Source organism: Carassius auratus, unplaced genomic scaffold (genome assembly GCF_003368295.1).
Source record: "Carassius auratus strain Wakin unplaced genomic scaffold, ASM336829v1 scaf_tig00216332, whole genome shotgun sequence".
Taxonomy (NCBI): Eukaryota; Metazoa; Chordata; class Actinopteri; order Cypriniformes; family Cyprinidae; genus Carassius; species Carassius auratus.
Window position 1 is genome coordinate 385,001 of NW_020528515.1, and position 12,562 is coordinate 397,562.

Consider the following 12,562-nt stretch of genomic DNA (forward strand, 5'->3'; position numbering starts at 1 on the left):
AGGTTGTGTACTTACAAATGATTTACTTAACATTTAAATATTTATGGTACCATGCATTAAAACACTTTGTGATGTGCAAATTAATAACTTTGAAAAAGCATATTTTCAAAAACATATCCATCATAAAAATCTTTAAATGGTTTACTGATACAAATATGTTTAAGTACCAATTATTAAATGCAGTATTTAAATGTTTAGAGTATGATGCATTATTCACACAGATGTTCTTCAAGAAAATGTAAACATTTAAAATTATAACCCTTGTTTATGTGACATGCAACATTATAATATTTAAACAGCATTTTGCTGATGCCTAGATTTTATGACCATATTAAATTTATTTATATGAAATAACATTTATTTTAAAATATGCATATGCATCTAACTTCAAAACATTTTCAAATGATCTTGATTAATTTAAGGAAAAAGTTCAAATGAATGAATTCAATATTTATGGAATCATGCATTAGACAGGTTACCATGCATGCAGATTTCGTGATCATATTTGTCTAGGAACTACAACAAAAATATTTATTAAAAATTCACAGAATGAATTCAAATGAAATCGAAAGACCAAAAAGGTGACAAAATTATTAAAAGTAGTGTCCAATTGTATGCATTCATTTGGAAAATGTATGCATTCATTTGGACCTTAAATCTGAAAACATTCAATGCATTTTATAGAATTAAAATGACCCACTTCAGAAAAATCCATTATTATACGAAAAAAATGTCTTTTTATTGTAAACCTCTAATGAAAAGATTCAAAAACTGTATTTCAATATTCAGTCGCTAATTTTATTCTTCAGCATTAGGTATGTGTCCAACACTATAAAATTAATCAGGAATAAAAAGTTACATCTTCAAAAGCAAACACCGTTTATAAATAAGACAACGACACAGTGTCACATCGACATTTGTGCACACGAATGCTGTCCTTTGGAATTGAGTTGAGGTCTGAATAACAATATTCACAAAACAGATTAGTTATTAAATACTCGTTATAGGCATGACGGCTGCGGGGTTTAATACAACTTAAACACACTTTAACATGCAAAGAGGTCGAATCATCTGCATACAGAGGAATAAACAACTTCCTAACATCTTGTGAAAGTAAATGTCAACTTCCTGAGATGGGTAAACATGAAGAAACAGGAAGTCACATGACCACGACCTCAAGTGTGGAGGATTCCAATCGGTTCATTGGAGAGTTTTAAACATCACTTTGAAAGTATTATTAGTAATACTTAGTGTAAGTCTTTTCCCCTAACAGGTCGTTGTAGCTAAACAACCAGCTGTGTAACCTTGATGTACAGATTATACAGTTGTTTAATTATTAATATTCAAATAAAGTTTCATGCACGTTGTACATTTCCCAACTAAAAACTATTGTGAAGTCAATGGAAATAGAAAAGAAAATCAACTGTTGCGGTTTGCTGCTGGAATCACTTCTCCTGGTCCACAGTCATGATGAGTTTGACCTCAGGCTTCTGAAGCTGACCTTTGACCTTGTCATGGAACTTCTCCCTGTAGCGATTGAACTCCATGATGCTCTCCGGCTCCTCTTCCAACCAGAACTTGTCAAACTCGTAAGCCAGGTAACCTGAAAACATGACATGAAAAAAAACAAATAGATTACTTTTTACATAAAGAAAAGTAAACCTATTTGGGGAACTTTAATGCAATATTTATTGTAATATACTGCAAAATAAATAATGATACAATTTTTTTTTTAATCAGCAAAAGTTGAGTATAACAAACAGTAGTTTGCTGCAATAAGATACATATATACTAAAAATTAATTTTCCACATGTTCTACTTTTAAATACATTATTATTATTATTATTATTATATTAACATTAATTTCAATAATAAATAACAACAAATGAATAATAACAAAACAATAAATTTTTTTATATATATATATTTGATATTGAATACAAATTATTATTAATTAAAAAAAATGGTGGCAAAAATCTGCACTGTCCTAAAATTTGGTTTTACTTTCCTTAACCTAAATGTAATTTTTATTTAATTATTTTGGAATTGAATATGATGGAACTATGATCTTCCCAGGTTTTGTGAGACTCTTTGCTCTTCATACTTATTTCTAAACAAAAAAAAAAATTATATTATATAAAAAATTATTTAGACATTTTATATCTATATATAAGTGCTGTCAAATGATAAGCTGCATACAAAATAAAAGTTTTTGTTTACATAATATATGGACATGTACTGTGTATTTATTATGCATATATAAACACATGCATATATTCAAGAAAAACATGTTATGTTTATATATTATATATAATCTCAATAATATGAATATAAATATATACATCTCAATATTTTCTAAATATATACTGTATGTGTTTGTATTAATATATACACAATAAATATATACAGTACACTACACACAGATATTATGTAAACAAAAAATATTTTGGATTGCGATTAATAGTTTGACAGCACAAATATATATATTTATATATATATATATATATATATATTTTTTTTTTTTTTTTTTTTTTTTTACTCACAGTAGAAATGATGGAAGTGTTGCATTTGGGGTTTTCCACAGACTGTGTTGTAGAAATGAGGCTTCAGAGCATCACTCTTCATTAAGCTGTATGCCATCTCTGTCAGATTGATGCCCACGATGGCATACGAGTACCTGCAACAACACAAAGCATGCTGTGATGAGAGCATATTTACTCATTTGATCAGTTAAGATGCCAAGAATCACTAAACATGACCCAAACCCGTGAGCACTCACCCTAGTCTGGGGTGACTGGCGTGTGACAGGACCTGACGGGCCGCATCTGGGTGATTCTCACTGAAAAAACTGCACAAACAAAGAAAAACCTGAACTTAAATGCATCTGGGAAACAATGAAGCGTCATGTTCTCAGAAGCAGAGACGCTGCACTCACAGGAGGTTCGTGAGTCCCAGCATCCCCATCCCTCTGAAATCCGTCTTGGGATCCTCGCCCTGGAAACCTATGTTTCCCCACTGCTTAGTGACCCTCGACTCCAGCTTCTCTGACGGCATTAACAGATCCCACAACTGACAGAAAACAAACACAACTCAGAACCTCTGCAGCTCAGTCATCTGAAAATGATCCTAAAAACGAGAGATCACTCACCTTCAGAAGCATGTTCTCGTGTTCTTCATTTTCGGAGTCAAACACTTGTTTTCTCAGGTCCTCCACCTCCTCAAACAACCCGCTGTATCCGTTGATTTGAAGCAAACACTGACGGAGGTTCACCTTAAACCTGCAAGAGAGATTTCTGCCTGTGAAACCGCAGATCTTGAATACATGCTAAAAATAAAACAATGATCAACCTTGAAAACAAAAACTGTGAAGCAATCAGACAAGATTCTTGACTTTCATTCAACTTGATTAAATAATTCACTTTTAGCATTAATGTTCATTCAAGTACTAATGCATTTATTTTACTGCTGTCAAACGATTAATCGCATCCAAAATAAAAGTTTTTGTGTGCATAATGTTTGTTTACTGTGTATATTTAAAGACACACATACGGTATATATTTAGAAAATATTTACATGTATATAGTTATATTCAGATAATTTATATTATATATATATATATATATATATATATATATATATATATATATATATATATATATATATATATATATATATATATATTTATATTGAATAAGCATTACATATTTAATACATACATGTGTGTGTCTTTAAATATATATAATAAATATACACAGTACATACACACATATTATGCACACAAAAACGTATATTTTTGGATGTGATTAATCGTTTATAATATTTATTAATAATATTTTGATATATATTTAGGTTTTATTTTAATTGGGGAAAACGGATACTGTTTTTTTTTTTAAAGATTTCTACATTATTATTAATCTTAAATAAATCATAATATTATGTTTGGATTTTTTTAATTGGGACTGTTTACATAATGTAATGGCATGTGTATTTTAATATTCTGATCCAATATAAATATATAATAAAGTATAAAATATTATTATTATATTTAAAAAAATATATTATATATATATATATAAAATCATGTCTCTCAATATCAATGTTTCACTGTCGCAGAAAATGGTTGAAAAATGTTCAAGTTTATTTTCCCAACTGAAAGAAGGTAATGCAATCTTAAGAGAGCCTCACGTAGGATCTTTCTGCTCCTTGATTCTCTTCTCCTGGATTATTTGAGCCAGATGCTCATCCAAATCATTCTCCTTCAGAGATAAAGCTGCTCGCAACACCTGATCAAACGCAAACACACAGCAGAGAACGAGGTTTACCTGTCAGATCGATTGGTCTCGAGCGAAGAATCTGGTCAACATTAATGTTTAGCTCAGATAAGAAAATACTGAAGCAGACAGAAATCATCATCATCACACTTACCTTGCTTTTAGAGCACTTCAGGGAATACTCTACAAGAAAAACAATGAGAGGTTTGCAAAAGTGATGCATGACAACTCAAATGCAGTCTTGAAGAATTCAGCCTCCCAAAAAACAGTTAAATGATTCTTTAACTGTTCTCCAATAAGTGAATATATTTATAGGTATACACAGATGTAGTCCACGTATGATGATCATCACCTATCTGTGCCGTCCTCAGCGCTCCAGCTTTGCATCGGGCACAAATACGCTGCAGCTCGCATCTTCCTGTGACCAGCCGGAGGAACCATTTCAGCCAGAAGCGCAGACATGAGGAATAGAAACACTGCCAGATATACCCCAGCATCCTCTGAAACACAAACAGCATCAGTCAGCATCAGTCAAAAATGCAAGATTATGCATGCAACAGGGACACAACACACACAAGACGGACACTTCCCGTGTGTTTTCTTAGATGCATACAGCTCAACACTGGCTTTAGAGGTGCACATCAGTAATGCAGACTTTACTGAGTCCAGATTAACCCTGTACTGTGTGAAGTCTGCTAAGAACAAGCATTATTCGTAATCTCTAACAGATAAGATCAGTTCTGGACTCTGTTTGCACTCTGTCCACCACCAAAAGCACACAAACTAGTCAAATTAGATGACAGATGCAGCTTAATCATAAGCCAAAACGATGCTTTAAGACATCAGCTGCACAACACAACAGGTTGTTCGCGAAACATTGAAACCAAACATTAATTATCAAATAATTCAACTGGTGACGCATTTCACGTGACGCTACAAACGTTTATGCAGTTGGCTCGCCCGTTTTTTCTGGCATTTAATATTATTTGCTTAAATTTTTGTCTAACAACTGTATGAATCGCACTCACCAGCAGCCTCGTAGCCCGGAAATGATTCGTGTTTGTGCGCATGCGCAGAAGAACTGAACATGATCCCCAGAGGGCCGCTTTTCTCTGACAAAACACTTTTCCGATGCCTTTCGTTCCCCAACACTGTCAAAATGTATTTTTATTCATTTAGATTAGGTTATAGACAGAAGTATATGTTCGTAGCAGTACCTGATAAACACAACGTTAGATATGGTTGGCCCTAAATGGGATAAAAATAAACAATATGCTTATCTTGTCTAAAAAACAAATTTACGGGCTTCTTAATCCTTTTAATTTTAAAGCCTTTCAAAAAGCTATACATTTTTAGAGGTGAACATAACATTTACTAGCCTATGGTTATTAATCACAAGACTAGTGCTGTTAAATGATTAATCGCATTTGTTTACATAATATATGAATGAGTGTGAGCTGTGTATATTTATTACGTGTGTATATATAAATACAAACACATTCGTGGATTGAATAAATGTAAGAAACATTATGCTATGCATATATATTAAATATATTTATATATAAATATATAAATGTATATACATGTAAATATTTTCTAAATATATACTGTAGGCCTATGTGTGCGTATTTACATAGGCTATACATAATTAACAGTGCACATAGGCCTACATATAGTTTGTAAATAAACACTCATTTTGGATGCGATTAATAATGTGATTATTATTATAAAATAAGATATGTGGGAATATAAAGGATAGAGAAAATGAAAAAAAAAATCGCAATTTACTGTCTGTAATGTCCTCCAAGCTTTTTTTTTTTAATTATTATTGGAGGTGATTTTGTTAAAGTTTTGATAACAATAGCTATGTAGATCAGAAGCTAATATTTTGCTGGTTTAAATTTAAGGTGGCCTTTCTAGCTTTGTGGATTTTGTATTTACCCATCACATAAAGGTTAAGACATCATTGTTGTGAGAAATATCATAACGGAAAAAGAACCTTAGGCTACTGACAGAAGCTACATGTGCTGGAGAAACACAAGAAATAGAGAAGCTGATATTTGACACCAGAATAGTTTAGAATAATAACAGAAATAGGATAAATGTGAAATAGATTCTTCCTCCTCTTGGCAAAAAGTGCAGAGAGGAGAAATATTATGGTTAAATTTACTTAAAAATAAATTTTCCAAGCATTTTGCCTTCGCTGTAATAGAATTTTATCTTTGCTTCGATAAAAGAAAAAAATAAATAAGCTGAGCATACCTAAATTAATTTACAACACATCGCTAAAGCAATATCCTGTGAATGTGCAAGACTTCTGATTCTTTAGCAGATAAGGTTAAACAGTACAGTAAATGTTAAAACCATACTACAAACCAGTTTATGATTATGGTAATAAGTTTGGAGTTTGAAACTTTTTGTACAGAAGCGATTGACACCGGAATCTTCTTGCTTATACTAAACTAAGGTGGATATTCACTGCAGATTTCCACGGCTTACCCAGATGTTTTAGTTTAAAAAAATAAAAATAATTATGTTAGGTCTACGTTTATTCTCATGCCTGTAGGATCCCTAAGTCCTTTAAAGGCCTATTGGCCTTCCATCAAACACACTCAATGTTGTCTTTTACAAACACATTTAGCTGGACAAAACCACAAAGTACACAAAGTGCTTTTGAGCTCGGTTCAGTTCTATTTTTAAGAGTGAGAAAGCTTCTCTGAACAAAAATACAAGAACAGACCAAAAAAATAAAATAGGCATTTTTTGTCCGAAAAACTCAAATCATAAAATAACAGAAAATAAATATACAAAGCAGCAGGGAAATAAAGGACTCACTCATACAGATAAGACACACTCAGTGAGGTGCAGTGTATTTAGTGACAGACATCAGTAACACTGTGAAACAGTCAGAACTGGGGTTTTTCTGCAGGTACTTTACTCCTGAATCCATCAGGAGGCACCAGAGAGCTGAAGCCTAATAAAGGCAGGTCCAGAGAGCGGAGGCCGTCTTTGCCAATCCTCATGGATGGATGTGGAGGGGGGTATATGGAGGGGTTGGCACCACTACCATCACTTCCTGTGTTATTGTTGTCATGACTGGCAGCGGTGTCCCCGACACTCCTAGCGCTTGATTTCTGACAGCGAGGAAGGAACGAGCCTCTATAGTATCGATGATACAGAAGAAACAGCACCAACAGGAACAGCACGAGGAGCAACGTGATCAGGGCGATGCTGGCGTAAACGCCCCTGAGGATTCTGGGAGATGATGATGATGTCCAACTACACTCTAGAAAGTGAGTGGAGACAACAATGAAATAAAGAATTTTTTGGATTAACAATCCTTTTAAAGTGATATGAGAGCGCTGTCTGAACTCTCCCACAGATGTCTCTTACCAGGTTCAGCAGACGCCACACAAACTCTGGCCCCCGGCCCGTGAGGAACCTCATGATAACCATGGATGCAGCGACAGGAGTACGATCCAAACTGATTCACACACTCCGCGTGAGCGTCACACACCACCATCTGTGTCTCACACTCATTGATCTCTGTTCAAACACACACAAACACACCCTTTTATTTTATATAAAATATTTTACAAAATATTGTATTTTTACAAGATATTTTGGAACCAGAAGTTGCTATAAAATTAAATTTCTGTCTAACAAAGTTTTTTTTAAATTTGAAGTTTATATCACAAAGATTAAAGATCTTGTCTAGGTGCTATACCAAAAACAGCCACTGGGCGACATCCAAACTCCACTGAATATTTAATGCATTTACAGTCACAAATGTATCAATTTGTCACAATATTATTTATATCATAAAACAGTCACTAAATATAGAATCTTGAGACTCCGATCTTTCCAATGATAATCTTATAAAGAATAGAAAAAAAAAGTTTTGATTATAGAGTAAACTTCGGAATATGACACTTGACAACGCTGTCTAGTGTGTGTGTGTGTGTGTATATATCAAATATTAAATTTAAATAACATTTTAAGTAGTGGTCTAGTCCATCAAATCAATGTTAGAAAAAAAGTTAGAGCGCGCAAAAAAAAAAAACAACAACCATAATACATGCCGTAATAAATGTGGACATAGCTTTATTTTAAAACACAGTCATTAAGTACTAAGATAATTAACTAAAACTACATGGACAAAAAAAAAACAAAAAAAAACAATGACAAATACACAACAAAATTACAAGTCAAATTCCAAAATAAGAAAAAAAAAAACTATAAAACACTATACTAAGAAATAAAATTAAAGTGATCTAAGCAGTCTATGCAATTGGCGCCCGGTTGACCTCTGGTTAAACTCTATACCTTAGTAAGGTCCCGATACAGCAATAGTCCTGCAGTGTGTGTGTGTGTGTGTGTGAGAGAGAGGGGTGTGTCTTTGGCCAGCATGTGCTCAGAGCACCGTTTCTGTAAATACAGAGGAACCTGCAAGACCACAGGACAAATCAATGTGTGTGGGATCTGAAAGCACCTTCACTAGAGACGGATACAATGACTCCCTGCATTTCAGAGGTTTGGGATTTGACGCTTCTGCCCTGAAGCCCCTGCAGTCTGGACTGAAGATCCCTGTGTGTCTGCTTCACCTTCTCAAACTGCAGCCACACGATGAACAACACGCCAGAACTCAGCCTGGACACAGATTGATTGAAGCCTGTGAGCAGACTGCTTCGGAAAAGCCCAATTATTTTGCTTTAGGAAGTGAGCTTTGTACTCACTTTTTTATTCTTTTGAAGTCCATGCTTTCTGGAGAGAGATGTCCAAATACTTCTCGTATCTATAAACCAATTTTGAGCCCAAAAGTTGCTCAGTTGACAACAAACTTCTGATAATCTATAAAGGGAATCATAATGTTGAGCCTCACCATGGTCTCCAGAGCAGATCTGAGAGAAGAGGATTCTTCACGATGTTCAGGCTCCAGATTGATCTCGACGCTCACCTCGAACAAGAGCTCTGATTGGACGCATGAAATGACATCTGAATGTGTGGCGTACGTCATAATCACTTGTAAAAATGAAACAAATGCTAGCTGCATTATTAGGTTGTTGTGTTAAACCATTTGAAACACATCTCACCCGCAGGAAAACGCCTGTCGTGGGTGACATTTCGTGAGGTTTGCTGGTAGAGAGCTTCCTCTGTAGAACGAAAAAGGTTAATGCAAGAAAACCTTAGAGATAATTAAGATGCATGGCTCATATGCAAAAATAATACAAATATTAATTTCATTTATTTGTACTGGGACAACGCACAACAACAGTGTTGTGCCAGAGTTAGCTATAATGCTAATTTGCATCTGCAGTAAGTGTTGTTACAAAATAACAGTATTAAATGCCAAACAATACATATAATATCACATCATACTACATTAGAATACAAAATAAAAGTCAATGATCACATTAGTAGTAGTATTAACTTTTTAAAGCATTAAGAAAATATTTAAGATTGTTACTATTACCCATTGCAGCAAAATAACAATAAATCCTATTTTAGGGCCATTTTTAAGATCCTGCTCATGTTCAAGCAAAACAATGAAACTAATGTGCTGAAATGGTATAAACCAAAGAAATTAAAAGTGAAAACGTTTTTTTAAAATACTATTTTAGGCTAATTTTGTGTGGTAAAGTGTCCTTAATTTGCAATAAAATGTTACAATGCAAAAAAAAAAAAAAAATTCCAACATCCTATAGAGGCTTCCTTTCTAATTGTTAAAATACCTTTTGATTTGTGTTGTATTAGAGGTAGTGTGACGCTGCTCTCAGTGGAAACACCTTCCTCATGGCCCTGCTGTCCCAGCTTTACCCTCCTCACTCCTCCAGCATCAGACTCTGTTTGACCAGAGGAGTGTGCATCCACATTCCTGCGCATGGCCGACAGCGAGCGGGCGGCGGGTTTGACCAGTGGGATGTGTGTCTGTGCACTGAGGGTCATCTCTGAGACCCCTGCGTAAGCCGCCTGATAGCTGGGCCGCATTTGAGCCGCTCCACTCTTGGGTTGGTTGTGCTGGGTCTCTGGGTCATCTTCTTGTGACGTTGCCAAGAAATGATCATCGTAGTATGCCTCATCATCATCATCATCAAGCACATCTTCACTGTTGTAACCAGGAGATGAATCCCTGGAGCTCACGGAGGATCCAGACTTCACCGAGCTGGTCAGTCCAGCAGAAGAGGTCTGTGTGTTCACTCCGGTGACGTCTCTGTCCACAGCTGGTGGAGAATCTGTAATCGTTTCATCGTCATCTTCTCTTAATTCTGCTTCTATCACGTCTGTCAAATACGAAGAGTCATGTGACACCAGCAGGCCACACTCCAGAATCAGATCACTGAGGGGGTTTCTTAAACTAGTGAGGGTGCTCTAACCTTAACTAAAAAAAGCCGTCAGTCACACGGTCACTCACCTTCAAACACTGTATCAGAATGGGATCTGAAAGATTTAAAGCGTCCGTAGAAGCCCCTGTAGGGGACGCGGCGGTCCCCGTCGATGAGCAGCACCACCTGAACCGTGTTGGACACGGAGGTGTACCTGGCTTTCCTCCAGCACCTCTCCAGGATCCTCTGCCCTCCTGCAGCCGCCGGAGACTCGTCCAGGTGGATCTGATCGCTCTTCTGCTGACAGGCGTCCGCAGGAGTCAAGTCCTCCAGGTAGAGCTCCAGACGCTTCCCAGGAGGCACCTGGATGGTCCAGTTGCACCACACGGGGGGGTGAGAGCACAGGTAATCAGGGGAGAAGAGCTCGCCGCTGTCATCGCGGAGGACTTGATGGCAGCTGCGCAGGGCAAAGAACGCATATCGCTCGCGACCTACACCTGACCAGAGACAACATTTACAGCACACACATCCCTCAAAACACAGAACCATTTTAACTGAAGAGGAAAAGCTGCAGCGAGATTAAATTACCCAAAATAAAGATTAAAATTTGACAGAACATATTTTGTGAAAAGTATTATTATAATAATAATAATAATAATAGTCTGTTTATCCCCTAGAATACATATTTTCATTGAAGGATAAATAAGAGAAAATTAAATATTAAATTTATTATTTTCAATAAGAAGATATGAAATAACCAGAGTAATAATGATAATAATAAACCATTTATTTCACCAAAATGGCTACATATTTTTTTATTGGAGGAAAAATTACAGGTGATTTTAATTATAAAAATAAGAGAAAATAAAATCATATTACATATATTATTTTTAATAAGACATGAGATAGCCAGGATATTTAGTATATTTATCTCCACAATATATATAGTTACAAAATACAATATAAAGATTTAATAATATGAAATAAGAGGACATGTATTTTAGCATATTTATCCCCCAAAACATCCAATTATTATTTTAAAAAAGAAAAAGATTTAGATAAAGATAAATAAAAAAATAATAATCCTAATGATACATCTAAAAAAAAAAATATGAATTTTGTATAAAATATTTTCCTCCTTGCATGATATTTATAATGTGCATTAAAGCTTGTATCTTTTTAGGATTTAATTTTTTATAATTATTTAAACAGTATTTAAGGTACTTAAAATAATAATAAAAAATATATCAATTAAGCTGATTTTATGATTTCTTTAAGTTCCACGGATTTAGCAAAAGCCTTATTTCTTTCGCATTATGAAGGACTTTCTTTACACATACTGACGCTTGCTAATTTTGCTTTAAAAAGTTTGAAAACCCGAGGACACAAAATAAATATGTTAAGTCTAAAGGTAAAGGAAGAGGTACAGTACGTCACAAAGATAGCATTGATGTAAATGTGACTTCCAGCTGTTTACCTGCGGATGATTGTCCGCCAGATCTGTTGATCTGCTAAAAACAGAGAGCTTGAGTGAAACATGCAGTGGTCAGAGCATCAGATGACCAGCAGCCACGAGTTACTCACCTCAGATCCGCCTGTCAAACCGATCAAATAGATCAATATCACAAGACTGTAAGTACTCAATAAATGCCGCCGTGGCATTTTGGATGTATGCTCGTGAACTTTCTACGCTGTTGTCAGATGCTTGTTTGTAAAACTAAACGGAAGAGGCCTGCATCAGCTGTATTATATCTGTAGTTAATGAGGTAAGTTTACCTGAACGAGCTTTATATGACATGTGACTCGCTCGTCATCCGACAGAGGGCGCGCGCATACATAAATGTGTCATATTGCCTATGGGTCATTTTTATTTTCCTTTTTTTTTTTTTTTTTTGAAAGATTTCCATTAATGTATGGTTTGTTAAGATAAGAGAATATTTGGCTGAGATACAACTATTTGAAAATCGG

The 12,562-nt window shown here is 35.0% G+C and overlaps 2 protein-coding genes across 3 annotated transcripts; both read right to left on the minus strand.

The window, feature by feature from the left end:
• Positions 1–776: 776 nt before the first annotated feature.
• Positions 777–5,407, minus strand: LOC113097569 (ELMO domain-containing protein 2-like). Its single transcript, XM_026262810.1, has 9 exons — positions 5,300–5,407; positions 4,624–4,771; positions 4,426–4,454; positions 4,186–4,283; positions 3,149–3,278; positions 2,936–3,069; positions 2,780–2,848; positions 2,544–2,677; positions 777–1,603 (listed from the first exon to the last, which is right to left on the minus strand). Exons 1-9 carry the CDS (start codon positions 5,339–5,341, stop codon positions 1,446–1,448), a joined length of 942 nt encoding a protein of 313 aa, XP_026118595.1. The 5' UTR covers positions 5,342–5,407; the 3' UTR covers positions 777–1,445.
• Positions 5,408–6,886: 1,479 nt separating this feature from the next.
• On the minus strand, positions 6,887–12,384 carry LOC113097568 (uncharacterized). Of its 2 annotated transcripts, none has more exons than XM_026262809.1 (10): positions 12,179–12,384; positions 12,072–12,102; positions 10,684–11,091; positions 10,004–10,552; positions 9,365–9,424; positions 9,154–9,242; positions 9,008–9,066; positions 8,764–8,921; positions 7,665–7,817; positions 6,887–7,557 (listed from the first exon to the last, which is right to left on the minus strand). In XM_026262809.1, the coding sequence occupies exons 1-10, from the start codon at positions 12,254–12,256 to the stop codon at positions 7,178–7,180; spliced, it is 1,965 nt and encodes a 654-aa protein (XP_026118594.1). In that variant the 5' UTR covers positions 12,257–12,384; the 3' UTR covers positions 6,887–7,177. The 2 variants fall into 2 exon arrangements, with proteins under 2 accessions (XP_026118594.1, XP_026118593.1); XM_026262808.1 differs by having other exon boundaries at positions 12,072–12,105.
• Between the last annotated feature and the right edge of the window lie 178 nt (positions 12,385–12,562).

What these genes read in the sequence shown, in the direction of transcription:
- LOC113097569 (XM_026262810.1), bottom strand. Translation starts at nt 5,341, where the DNA reads ATGCGCACAAACACGAATCATTTCCGGGCTACGAGGCTGCTG. An exon ending in GCCAGTCACCCCAGACTAGG is followed by an intron (nt 2,678 to 2,779) that starts GTGAGTGCTCAC and finishes GTGTTGTTGCAG; the next exon opens with GTACTCGTATGCCATCGTGG. An exon ending in ACACTTCCATCATTTCTACT is followed by an intron (nt 1,604 to 2,543) that starts GTGAGTAAAAAA and finishes TCATGTTTTCAG; the next exon opens with GTTACCTGGCTTACGAGTTT.
- LOC113097568 (XM_026262808.1), bottom strand. Translation starts at nt 12,256, where the DNA reads ATGCCACGGCGGCATTTATTGAGTACTTACAGTCTTGTGATATTGATC. An exon ending in AATACAACACAAATCAAAAG is followed by an intron (nt 9,425 to 10,003) that starts GTATTTTAACAA and finishes TTCGTTCTACAG; the next exon opens with AGGAAGCTCTCTACCAGCAA. An exon ending in GACTTCAAAAGAATAAAAAA is followed by an intron (nt 8,922 to 9,007) that starts GTGAGTACAAAG and finishes ATCTGTGTCCAG; the next exon opens with GCTGAGTTCTGGCGTGTTGT.